Genomic DNA, 12,563 nt, shown 5'->3' with positions numbered 1-12,563 from the left:
TGTACAGTTGGAATAATTCAAACCAAACCAAATTTTTATTTCAATGCAAAAATAAAAACCGAATGATTTAGATTTATATTTAAAACAAAAAGCGTAACATTTTGCGATTTGATTAATTTTTGTTTCATAGCAGCAAGCCAGATCCTAAATTTGAAGAATAAGCAAACAACTGTTTGTTTAAAAAAAACTACTTAAATTTCATTTTCCAATATAACAAATTTTTTATTTGATTGCAAAAATAAACTAATTATTATATTTTATAACTTGCATAGCTTCCAATTCATTTAAATGTTAAAACAATTCTATAAATTAGATATGCATGCAGAGATATATATAGTATTTACATATAAAGGTATGTATTTGAGTCTAAAACCTAGCAGGATGCTACGAGTCTATCGCAGCTTACGTTTGGTTACACACAAAATAAACACAAATTTGGAATTACAAGAAAAGGAACGACAAAACTACAAAGAAACAAAGTCAAGTGCGGCCCCTACACGAGTTAAAGCTAAATGAATTTGCGCTTTCAATTAAAGACAATTGAAATGAATTCATAGCACATAAATATTTTAACTGGCTAGCAGATATATAGACTATATAGTTCAGTAAATGTGTGAGTGTGTGTGTGTGTAGTATACTTCGATGCACGTCTAAGGCACTCCATAAACAATTTCAGCTATATATATATACATATAATATATATATATATATATCTACAGACTAAGTGAAGAAGAGAACTAGGAATTATTGAATTTCTCGTCGCTGGTTAAGACATTATAGGCACAGCCCAAGGCCCAAGAGATTTCATGGCCATCAATCTTCTTGTAGAGCTAGAAGAAAAGACACATATAAATATACATACATATATATTATATTATATTGTAATTAATTTCCCAATCTACCTTAATCTTCTTGCCATCGTTTAGGCCAAATCCTTCACGTAGCAGCACCGATATGAAGGTCAGGTCAAAGCACATGAAGGGCTGTTCATCATTGGGTATGGCACAGATCTCTTGGGCCTTCTTGCGATAGGCCTCCACGGTCGTCTCGCCGCCCGCTGTCGGATCCACCAGACCCGATTCGATGGCGCGCTCAAAGTAGTAGCTAAACGCCGCCACCGCATGCTGCTTGAGCGTGAAGGGTTTAGGCTTGACCAACGGCATCACCTTGCTCTTGACCAGCTCTAGGCAGGCCTCAAAATCAACCACTGGCTGCTCGGCGCTGGATTTGCTGTTCTCCTTGCCGCTCACTTGGTACTTGACATTGCCATAGATCCAGGTGCGATTGGCAATGATGGGATTTACGCAGATGCTCTCCACGAATGTCTCCTCGGCGCTGTAGCCCTTGGTGAAGACGGCATGTCGGGCGGCCATGAGGCCCAGGCCGAGATAACTGTGCGTGAACACATTGATCTTCTTGTTGGAGGTGATTACCTCGTGCATGTACTTGTCGTAGACGGGCACCTGCTCCGGGTCTGTGGGCGAGAAGGTGACCTGAGTGCTGCCGCCGCCCAGGTCCAGAGCGGCTGCCTGATTCGTCTTGGACAGGCGACCCAGCAGGAAATTCACAGTGAACCAGCTGAAGATGCCCTCGTCCGTGCCGTCCATGATCTCAACGGCATCGATGTCCACGCTGAACTCCGACTTGGCGAACAAATCCCGCACTGCATTCAGCAGATTCTCGGCCTTGCTCTGGGGCAGCAAGCGCAGGCCAGCCGTTGCCTTCAGCACCAGCGGCGTGGACGACCAATGCTCTTTGGGTATGAAGGCACGCGCCTCATCCAGCAGCAGCTTGATCGAGTGTGCGCCCTCGTGCGGCTTATCCGCGAACGAGCTGAGTCCCGGCTTGCGCTCCTTAAACAGCTCCTCGTAGAGCACCAGTTTGTTGTCAATGAAGCTGCGATTGAATTTATAGGCCAGGACGCGGCTGCCCGTCGAGCCGGCATCTATGATGGCGGCGTATTGGACCTTGCTGTAGCCCAGCTTGGAGGCGAGACGGGCCAGATATGGACTCGCATTATCCGAGGCAAGACCTGAACCAGATTGCGATTTTTGTTGTTGTTTGTTGTTGTATGAGCGATAGTTAATGGAGACAGTGGGCAGAACAGAGGATTTGGTTAGATTTGATTGGGCTGATTTAGCATAAAACAATTGATACACACCAAAGACAGAAAGCAGCAGGACAACAGAGACAACCAAACATAGAAATGAGACTTTGAGGCCACTGGTTACACCGCCGCGTCCATTTCCGTTTCCGGCGCTGGGGCTGCCCTTGCGTCGATTTTGCTGCGATGATTTGTCATCGCTGGCCAGCTGCAACATGGCAATATAAAACACATTAAGCAACTATACGACAACAGTCAATGAAATGTACAAATACATATGCATATGTACATATATGTGTATAATTTAATGTCTCTCTAAAATTCTTTACCAGCTTGTATTCGTATCTCATGTCTGTGCGTTTGCTGTCTATAAATAACCAGCATTTTCCTTAAAACACATGTTGCCAGCTGCCTCAATTGTTTGTTTAGTTCAAGTCTTTCTTTTCGGCCGTGAAGAGCAACGTATGCAATTCTTTCGGCACACACAATTTCGGCTTCTTATCTGTTACTTGGCAATGTTGGTGCCGTTTATCGGCAGCGAGGGCTACCAAGTATTTAACTATCGATAATTTGTGCTGCCAGGGCTGCACATGCTCATTGAGGTTTGCTAATGTGTTTTAGAACTTTGTTTTATTTATGCTGCTTGGACAATGCGAAAAGTGTTATATACATTGCTTTTAAGAGATTTGTTATACGCGTGTATATTTAAATTAAATTAAATTAATTGTCAATATGTTTGTTATACGCAAGCGTTTAGATTTTTTTATATCTCTTGGACTAGGGCTATGTAAAAAATGTTATACGATTTGTTAGCTCTTACAGATGTGTTATACACGTGTATTTGAGCAACTGTTGAAATGTATATTATGGTATTAAAATTAAATTGCATACTTATTTAATTTTAATTGTTTGTATAATTTTTTTGTATACTTCGCTGTGTCTTAAATCTTTGCTACACCTGATTAGTTAAGTAAAGAAAGAGTGTTATATTCCATAGGCGGAATAGTTTTGTTATACAATAGTTCCCCTAATGTATATTTCATATTTATAGAAGTCCCACCCATACTATTGAGGTTTTACTCTAGACAAACTATTTCTATCATTTGCTTATAACGATGACTACGCATTTATTTCATTCTCTCGCCGCTGATGAAACTAAAAGCTTTGGATTTATATTTTTCACATGGATTTGTATTCTAGTCTTATCTTATATTTCTACATATAATATACATGCATGGAATATTATTTATATTTTGAAATTACAACCATGTTAAACAACTTAATGGTCATGCTAAATATCAATTTTCTCTAGTGCTCCCTGTGAAGGTTATCTTATTGACAGATAAGATATCGGTTTGTTTAACTTTCAAGTCTTTTAGCTTGATTAAATATTATTTCTGAAATGGCAACGACAGCAGAGGAGAAGATGGCGGACTAGACAAACTCACCAAAATTCCCATTAAATTATTTACACAAATGTTTCAAGACCAGCAAATAAATTAGCACTAAGAAAACAAAAAGAAAACAAACAAAAGACTAGCAACTATTACAGACGGCAAATGTAATTATATAAATTTGTATATACTATCTAACATCTAGGGTATAAATACATATCACTAATTTACATGTCAATTGCATTGGCAATGCTTTAACAAAGCGCTAAATTGCTCCTCAGTGCGACCGTTGGGAATGTCGCCAGGTGCGCTGAGATGACGGCGCCTTCTAATCGATACAATTATAAAATACTTAAAAGAATTGATTTATATGTATGTAGGCGTATAGATGTATATTTTAAAGAAATAAAAAATTGACAACTATGACGTGACTAAACAGAATTCTCGCTTCGGCCAAACATTTTTCGTATCGCTTATCTTGAGCCGTGCATAACGTGGGTTAATATGCTTTGAGTGTTGCACTTATCAGTCGGGGAGTAAATAAATAACTTTATTGCTAACTATTTCACCATAAGTTATGAATATAACGGCAGCAAACAGTAGCACTTAAAAATATCTTATTATTATGATTCGTTCGGTAACTCGATTTTAAAGTCGATTTCAGTATTTATGAGTTTAAATTATAATGAATTATGAAATTATATTTAATTATTTATTATAATATTTATTATATTAAACTATTTATTTATATTCATTATTATTAATTTTTTAGCTAGCCTATAATCGTAGTATAGCCAAATGAATTTTAGTTTTAAATATATTAAGAATATTTTATTTATTATAAATATATGTGTATATAAAAAAAAAAAAAACGTCGGCAAAAAAAGTTAAATATAAAATCAATATTTAATTGAAAAATTTGTAAAATAATTTAATGCTTGTTTAGCAAAACCAAATGAAATTTAAAAAAAATGTTCGTTTTTATTAAAAATAAATATAAGCCTGCAAACCAATGAATTAATATTGTTGAAATTAGATTCATTTGAAGTAAAAAGTTATTATTTTTATATTTAAATATATATTTATATAAATAAATATAAATATATTTATATTTGTATATACATACATTTACTTATTCAACTATATGCTCAAATTTATTGCCCCATAAGGGTTAAGAATCGTACTTCAACCAGTTTTCCCCACACACTAAATTTTCCTTACGATAGAAAGCAATTTATTTACTACAGTGAACTATCTCAAATGCTCGCATCAATTTAACGACCTTGCGGCGAGTGAATGAGAACGAGAGAGAGTGAGTGGGTGAGAGCAAAATGCAAAAAAGGTGAGGCAAATGAAAAACCTGCTGATTCTCATATGCAGGAAGCAAACGAAACGCAAATTAAAACGGGCCGAGCGGTCAAAGTTTGGGTTGACGAACTAAATACGCGAATAGAGGCATATACAGACATATAGACAAGTATAATCAATATTTCGAATGTAAATAAATCAATATTCAGTCATATTTCATTTGTTAACAACCATCAACTTGACGACAGCTCATTTAGTCTGTAACAGAATTTGATTATACAGTGTTATACTGGTGTAACTGTTCGGTTACAGCAATAATAACTGTTATACTGACATATAGCGGTCTCAAAAACTATATGGTTTTATATTTAGCTTATTTCGGCTCCATTGTGGCTACTGTATTTCTGCAAATATTTTGCTCATCTCTATTTACAAAGTACTAAAATAACACCTGTTGCACATTAGCGTGTAACAAATACAAAGGCTCTCAGTCAATGTAATAAGCTAATCGTTTTAGGTCAGTTTAGCCATGAAATTTTTGTAGATTCATTATTCTTTATCCATGTCTACCGCCAACTGTTATATTCATGAAGCTTTAGACCATTTAGAGCAAATTACTTAGCTCAATTACGCTGCCTCAACTTTAAAAACTTACAAATATCAACTTTAAAGTTCATTTGCATCATTTAAATTTAGATCAGCTATGTAGATCAGCTGTTACTACGTACGTCCAACTGTTATGTTCTTGCCCTTAGATTACTTAGAGCAAACTACGTATATAAGTTGTGGCTCATATTCAACTGTAGCACACTTAGGTCCGCTATACAAATAACTCGTTGATCATATCCAACATTAGTACTTTTTTAAAACTTAGATCAACTATGCAGATCAGTCTTTTGCTCATCTCTAACACACTTATACTATTTGCCGGGCACACGCAGCAACAACAATTGAAATTGAACATCAATTAAGTATGTAAATAAACTTGGCACACTAAATGCGATGTGTTTGCTTTAATTTCCGTATCAGCGTATGTTTATATATATGTATGCGTATAAACGCGCCGAAATTAGCATTTGAAACAAATGTAACAATGCCCTTTAACCTTTGCCTACCTTTCTCTTTCGCACATCGGTGTTTGTCATTGTACTAAATTTGTGTAAACTCTTATTCGGCTTTATTCACTAACAAATTCGTTCATTTATTTTATTTTATTTTTTTTTTGGCAATCAGTAACGGTTCATTGGAGCGCTGAAGGGTAATTGTTTTTTACGCCTAAAACTACGAGCAATTAAATAGAACCAACCACCACGTCGTGCACGAAATGGCGTACTAAATTAAACTAAAGGTTGCCCAACAGCTGTTGTTGTTGATTTAAAGTGTCGAATCAGTGTTGAATAATACTGGTTTATGAATTAATGGTCACCCTTACAAGAACCAGTTGATAAGCGGCACCCCAAAAAATTTAGAGTTTTACTACTTCCTCTTTTAATATAAGTTTGAATACTTCTATTTTGTTTTATCTAGGAAAGCAATTCTCATTTAATTAACTTCAAAGAAACAGCAAAACATTTTTATTCAAATTCTTGTCGATTGAAATGGAAATCATATAGTTGGTATTTGTTTATATTGGTATTTTATGTGTATTATACATTATATGGTTCTCATACCTCTGGTCACGCTGATTTTTTGTTTTCTTTTACTCTTCTCAAGTACGGTATTGTTTTTTTTTTAACTTCTCTGTCTGCGGTCACACTGCGGTTAGTACCAAAACAAATGCCGTTCGGAGAAGTTGTACGCGTGCCTGTGTAACGCCGCAAGCGTTGTGGAAAAAAGTGTTTGTGAGAATTTCGTTTTACTGTGCAAAACCAGTAACAATAGCACAAAACCAAAATAAAAAGTAAATAAATTAAATATTTATAACAAATTTTTTCAAATAATTGCATACATAATAACGGCTCAAAAAATAATTTGTTGTGTATGTTTTTGAAGCAGAATCAGCCGTCCATCGAATAAGAGTGTGTGAGTGTGAATGAGTGTGCATATGTGTGAGTTCAAGTGGATGCGTATGCGGAATTGTAAAATGCAAGCGATCGCATAAAAATAAGTTATACATAAATTAAGTCAAAACTGCATAAGAAACAGATCAAAAAGCCAAATGTTAATTCACGCAGCGTAAAATTATAAAACTACAAGTCCAAAGCTGCAAATGTGGGGCCGTGCGTACATGTGTATGAGTGCGGGTGTGCGTGTATGTGTGTGTAACGACGACAAGAGCGCAATAAGATAAAATTGAAGGTTATTCTCTGAAAAAAAAACAAGTGCCTGTGTATATGTATGACAGAGAGAAAGAGCGAGCGGGCAAGAGAGAGAGAGAGAGTGAGAGGCACAGACTAAAATAGGGAGAGCGCACGCTCACTCAAAGAAAGCAGCGCACAAAAGCAAATGCTGAAAATGTCAATAAACTCTGCAAAGGTGAGGAAAAACGCAACGCAAGAGTAGCTTGCCAGTGGCAGAGGCAGCGGCAGAGCCAGCGACAGCGGCAGAGGCAGTAGCAGAGGCGGCGCTCTGCTGCCGTGTAAAATGAAACCCAGAGCAACAGCAGCAAAGAAAGCAGCCAGCAAGCAAGTGCAAAAAAGAACAACCCACACATAGGCATGCACACTCGCACATACACATACATACAGACACATACACACGTACACGTACGTTTATTAAGAAAGCGCACGTACGTGTGATTCTTATTGGATGGCGTTGCAGAAATAAAATCTGGTTTTGCGCTTGCAGCTTCCGCGTTGCAACTTCAACAGTTGCCGTTTTGCAGCATTTTGTTTATTTACTTTTTGTCAATTTGCTGTGCACGGTTGCTCGTTAACTCACACTCGCACACACACATGCATACACAGCGACGCTGAATAATTAATTTACCGTTAATAACTCACAGGTGAAAAGAAAAAAAGTATATATAAATAAAAAATAAAAAAATAAAAAAAAAAAACAACAGCAACAAAAAGCGGCGTTGTGCAATAATATTACCGTTCTCGTTATTGTGCAAATATATTTTATAAATCCACTTTTACAACAACAACAAATGTCTGATAAATTTGCATTAAAAAGAAAATGTAAAAAATGTGTCTAAAATAATTTAAAAAAAAAAAAAATCTAAAAAATTAATAAACAGCAAACAAATAATGTATGCAAATTATATAAAAAATATATACATGAAATTAGTAAACAGCTAAATAAATATTAAAAACAATTTATAATTAAGTGAGAAACATAATTCTGACTTCTGTGTAACATGGCAACACCTGTTTTTAGGGAATATCAAAAACAAATCTTATTAGACTGAATATACGCCCAATTGGAATACTAAATTTACAATTTTGAATGGTACGTGAGAAATGTTTTATACATTAAATTTAAGAGGGGAACTAAACATTAAGCTTTAGTTGAAAAATTGCATACATTTTTTATCATTTAATACTGATTTGTCTTATTAGACTTTAGTTAGACATGTAAATAAATTGGGAATATATAATAATCGATACTTCAAATTCTAAGTTAATCGATTGCCGATAGTTTACAAAGTTTTTCAGTAATGCTAAACTGAATGCTGGATTGTTAGATTATTGTAGAGCTATATATGTAAATATATTTATATATATAATCTTTTTGCTTATATGCATATTTTGTTGGACTCTCTTTGCTTTAATCTTGAACTTTTGCTGCTGGGCCCTCAGCCAATATTTCCGCCCACTTATCGCACATAACCACTTGAGCATTAACCACAAAAGCCTCTTCAACGGGTCAGGCAAATGAAAACAATTTAATTAACGCCCAATTGCGAGGGAAACGTTTGGCTGAGAGAGCTGAGATCTGGCAGTCGCAGCGATCCGATCCAAGCAATGCGAGCCGAGGTCCACACTTCAGTTGAAGCAGCGAAATGTAACGGCGCCATTGGTCACTTGAACTACTTTCTTGTGGGAGCTGACTCATGCGACTGCCGTTCGGATCGGTTCGGTTCGGCTTGGATCGGATTTGGATGGTGACTGCGGCTGCGGCAACTGCAATTGTGCAGCGGTTGGCCCGGAGGCCACCGGAAATTGTTTCCACCGTCAAAAAGCACACGAGTTGTCAAGATGAGGAGAGGTGAAAAGAGGAGGGAGGAGGAGGGTAGAGTGGAGGAGTTTGGTGGAGAGCAGAGCAGTGAAGAGTGGAGACGAGGCGCAGTTAAGAGAAGCTTTTAACGATGCGGCCCGGGCACGTTTTGAACTCTGCTTCCACTTCTTCCTCTCCTCCTGTCTCTCACTTTTCTCTTCCACTCATTCTTCTTCGTCATCTGTGTGTGGCTTGACCTAGAAAAATCAAAGACTTTCGGCCTGTGCCGTAGGTGTATTGTAATCATGATGTTCATAACTGTGATAATGACGTTGTCAATGATCTTGGCCATTGACGATAATGATGTTGGCATCGCATAAACCATTTTAAATGTTGGCTCATTATTATTTTGACTACGTCGACGTCGCGTTGCGGTTATTGTGTTTATTGGTCGCCTCTGCTGCAGTTGCGCTTTTCACTCATAATGTGTATACCCTGTAAATTAGTGAGTTGTTGCTGAAAGGTGGCTAATTTAGTGGCGAAATACATTTATGTGAATGCATATTGTTAGACAGACTTTCAGCTTGTTATACCCTGAACCCATTGAAAATGGGAAATCAGGGTATATTGGTTTTGTTAAAAGTATGTAACAGGCAGAAGGAGGCGTGGCAGACCCCACAAAGTATATATATATTCTTGATCAGGGCGACGAGCTGAGTCGATTTGGCCCTGTCCGTCCGTCCGTCCGTATGTATGAACGCGTCGATCTCAGAAGATATAAGACCTAGAGACTTGAAATATTTTTTCCTAGGTCCGTGTATATCACGCGCATTTCGAGTTTTTCTCTATATATCGATAACTAGTCCCGATATTTTATTATCGATTAAAAACCTTATCGAACGCTAGTTAATTAATTGTATCTCCTACACCTTTAGAGCTAGAGCTTCCAAATTTTAAACTTATATGTATTTTATAAATTTTGGATTTTTGCTGTAATTTACCCCCACTCTTATATCCACCCCCTCACCCTCATCTTTGTAAAAGACGTATTTCAAGTACTAGAGACTTGTGCTTTGGAATGTACATACATTTGAACATTATGATTATGTTCATTAAGATTGTACGTATAGAAATTAAATTATTCAACAAACAAATTCTTATAATGTTGCGCACACTGCAGCGCAGCCCAAGCGCAATCGCTGCTTACTGCGCAGTTAGCAGAGCGCGTTCTAATACGTGCGTGTGTATGTATGTGTGCCGAAAATAAGTGCAGAGTGATTAGAATATCAGATTAGAGGGTTCAGGGTATCTCCTAGTCTGAGCTTGTTATAAAAAGCAACTACTCTACATTTACTACAGGGTATTAATTAGTCGAGGCAGTTATTGGCTTATTGCTCATACTTGTTCGTAACTGGGTTTATGTACGGTCTTGGCTTTTATCAGTTAGCGGGAGCAGCTGCAGCAGGAGACTGCTTCGCTATCTCTCTCTTTCTCTTGTACTATATCTTTCCCCCTCTATCGTTCTCCATTGGCCAAGGTTGTCGGCAAGTTTTGTAAGTTGATTGGTTTTTTTCCGAAATTTTTGGATCCGTGTACCCCATTGGACACGTCCAATGCTTTGTTTATGTTCTTGAACTCTTTTATTTTTTAAGTGTGTCTAAACGTGGCCTCAAATGTTAATTTACAGCTTTTGCTGTCATAACTTAAGCAGATGCCAAGTGGTAGGAATATAAGCAGCAAGTACAGACAAATTGAGTTAAGGGCCCGCAACATCGAGAAAAAAGTTTGGTGTTATCGATTAAAATGTAGAAATCTATAATGTTATATTGAAGGGACTCTTTAGTTAAACACCAAAAGGGTGGACTGCAGTTAGAATTAGGAGAAAGTTACTATGTTATATATTATCGATAACTTATTGATTTAGAATTTGAACCGAAACTGCCAAAAATATTTATTGTTAACTAGAATAGTTAAATAAAAACTCCTAGATCATGATGGCTATGAACTATTTATAAACAAGATTGCTATATTGATATAAATTTTGTTTGCAAAAAAAACTGAGTTAAGTTTTAAGTCAAAATTGACAACGATTTTGATTGAATTTCGAATATTTAAATATTATCGACAAAAGGAAAAAACGAAGGATTTCATTTGTCAACTAAATATGAAAATAAAAAAATTATTGTGAAATTGCTTGAGACTATAAGATTTTATTGGTAATGTTATCAATAAATGTTAAAAACTACAAAACTGAATGGTATATATGTTAATTATTGATATATTGGTCAAATATGGGGTAAATTATATTATTATTTATTATTTAAGAATAATATTATTTATCCCTAATAATGAATATACATATCTAAAGCTATCGATCAAAAACTTTAATGTTATCGATTAAAGCTGTAAAATGAAATAGAAATAGGCAAAACAGCTAAAACTTATCTTCAAAGAATCCAGTTAATTTATCTATTATTTGGCGAAATCAGATCGATAACGATAACAAAGCTATTGGCCGCTTTCTGTTGCTAGAACTTTTTAAAATTGCTGTCAATCAATACTGGAATTTAATTTATATCCAGGCTTTGTTGTAGTGTTGCGTGTGGTCCAAATTGTATTCGATTATTGTTTCTCAAAAAGCAAAAAAAAAAAAAAAAAAAAAATCGAAAGCTTAGTGTGCATTATGTTGTTTGTAATTTGTCAGTGAATGCCATGTCAAATGTCTAATTTGCCAGTTGTTGTAACAACAGCAAAGGCAACAACAACGACAACAGCAACAACATGAACAACAACAATATCAGCGGCAACATCTTTTGTTTTTGGTTTCGACCATCTGTTAACCGGTTCTCGATACATCCGCAGGCACATATCGATTGTTACATGGCAACATCAGTCGCTCTCTTTCACTCTCTGACTGCTAATTAGCAGTTAACAATTGCAGCATTGACCTCCTCCCATAATTCTTCAGCTGTTGCTGTTGCTGTTGCTATAGCTGGAGCTGGAGCTGTAGCTGTTGCTGTTGATGTAGCTGTTGCTGTTGCAGCAACAAGGTTTTCGCTTTGTTCTATTGTCTCTGAGGCGAGAGATCAAAGCGCAGATACAATAACATGGCAGCAGGTTTACCTTGTTGTAACCTCAAACGGTAAGAAGCAGACGAAGTCAAAGAAACTTGTTGTTGTTGCTGTTGTTGTTGTTGGCTGGCAACATTGTTGCTGAACTGCTGCTGCTGTTGCCATTTGGCTGCAACAGTTGCTGTTGCTGTTGACTTTTTGGCCAACATTGCTTCGCTTTTTATCGTTTGTTGTCTCCTTTTTTTTTTTTTTTTTGTGGCTTTTTGTTTGATTTTTGCAACTGCAACTTTGGCAATTGCCATAACTGTTGGTGCTGCTGCTGCTGCAGTTGCTGTTGCTGGTCGACACGGCGCCGTTTCTATTGCCTATGTGTCTGTATAAACATGATCGTTTTGGCCAATTTCTGAGCGCTGCAGCAACAGCAACAGCAACTGCAACTGCTGTTCGTTCTGCTCCTGCTGCCCGTTAAGCAAGCAGCTGCCGTTGCTGCAACCGCGAAACATGTTGCACAGCAAAAGTTGTTGCTGCTGTTGCAGTTGCTGTTTGCTGTTGCTGTTGCAGTTGCCGTTGCTGCTGCTGCTGCTG

The 12,563-nt window shown here is 36.8% G+C and overlaps 2 protein-coding genes and 1 long non-coding RNA gene across 6 annotated transcripts in view; 2 read left to right on the top strand and 1 right to left on the bottom strand.

The window, feature by feature from the left end:
* Nucleotides 1–250: 250 nt before the first annotated feature.
* On the bottom strand, nt 251–6,143 carry LOC6576787 (ectonucleoside triphosphate diphosphohydrolase 5). 4 transcript variants are annotated; one of them, XM_015165377.3, is made up of 4 exons: nt 5,922–6,141; nt 2,162–2,312; nt 903–2,032; nt 251–830 (listed from the first exon to the last, which is right to left on the bottom strand). In XM_015165377.3, exons 1-4 carry the CDS (start codon nt 5,949–5,951, stop codon nt 738–740), a joined length of 1,404 nt encoding a protein of 467 aa, XP_015020863.1. In that variant the 5' UTR covers nt 5,952–6,141; the 3' UTR covers nt 251–737. The 4 variants fall into 4 exon arrangements, with proteins under 4 accessions (XP_015020863.1, XP_032584646.1, XP_002002773.1 ...); XM_032728755.2 differs by lacking the exon at nt 5,922–6,141 and adding an exon at nt 3,553–3,579; XM_002002737.4 differs by lacking the exon at nt 5,922–6,141 and adding an exon at nt 2,434–2,638.
* Nucleotides 6,144–6,487: 344 nt separating this feature from the next.
* LOC122757181 lies at nt 6,488–7,891 on the top strand. Its single transcript, XR_006357106.1, has 2 exons — nt 6,488–6,706; nt 7,751–7,891. It is a non-coding gene; the product is annotated as an uncharacterized LOC122757181 (long non-coding RNA).
* Nucleotides 7,892–8,000: 109 nt separating this feature from the next.
* LOC6576786 (nuclear hormone receptor FTZ-F1 beta) overlaps nt 8,001–12,563 on the top strand; it is a 30,444-nt gene continuing 25,881 nt past the window's right edge. The window contains exon 1 of the mRNA XM_002002736.4: nt 8,001–8,199. The gene's annotated coding sequence lies outside the window, so the exon portion shown is untranslated. The remainder of the gene's footprint in view (nt 8,200–12,563) is intronic.

Source organism: Drosophila mojavensis, unplaced genomic scaffold (assembly GCF_018153725.1).
Source record: "Drosophila mojavensis isolate 15081-1352.22 unplaced genomic scaffold, ASM1815372v1 contig_36, whole genome shotgun sequence".
Lineage (NCBI taxonomy): Eukaryota > Metazoa > Arthropoda > Insecta > Diptera > Drosophilidae > Drosophila > Drosophila mojavensis.
Note: the sequence above shows the minus strand (reverse complement) of the source record. Positions and strands in the feature narration are given on the sequence as shown.

Excerpts from the sequence above, each read along its gene's own strand:
- LOC6576787 (XM_015165376.3), bottom strand. The coding sequence starts at position 5,951 with ATGACAAACACCGATGTGCGAAAGAGAAAG. Across the intron at positions 2,313-5,921 it reads CCGATGTGCGAAAGAGAAAG|CTGGCCAGCGATGACAAATC; the intron begins GTAGGCAAAGGT and ends GCCATGTTGCAG. Across the intron at positions 831-902 it reads ACGATGGCAAGAAGATTAAG|CTCTACAAGAAGATTGATGG; the intron begins GTAGATTGGGAA and ends CTTTTCTTCTAG.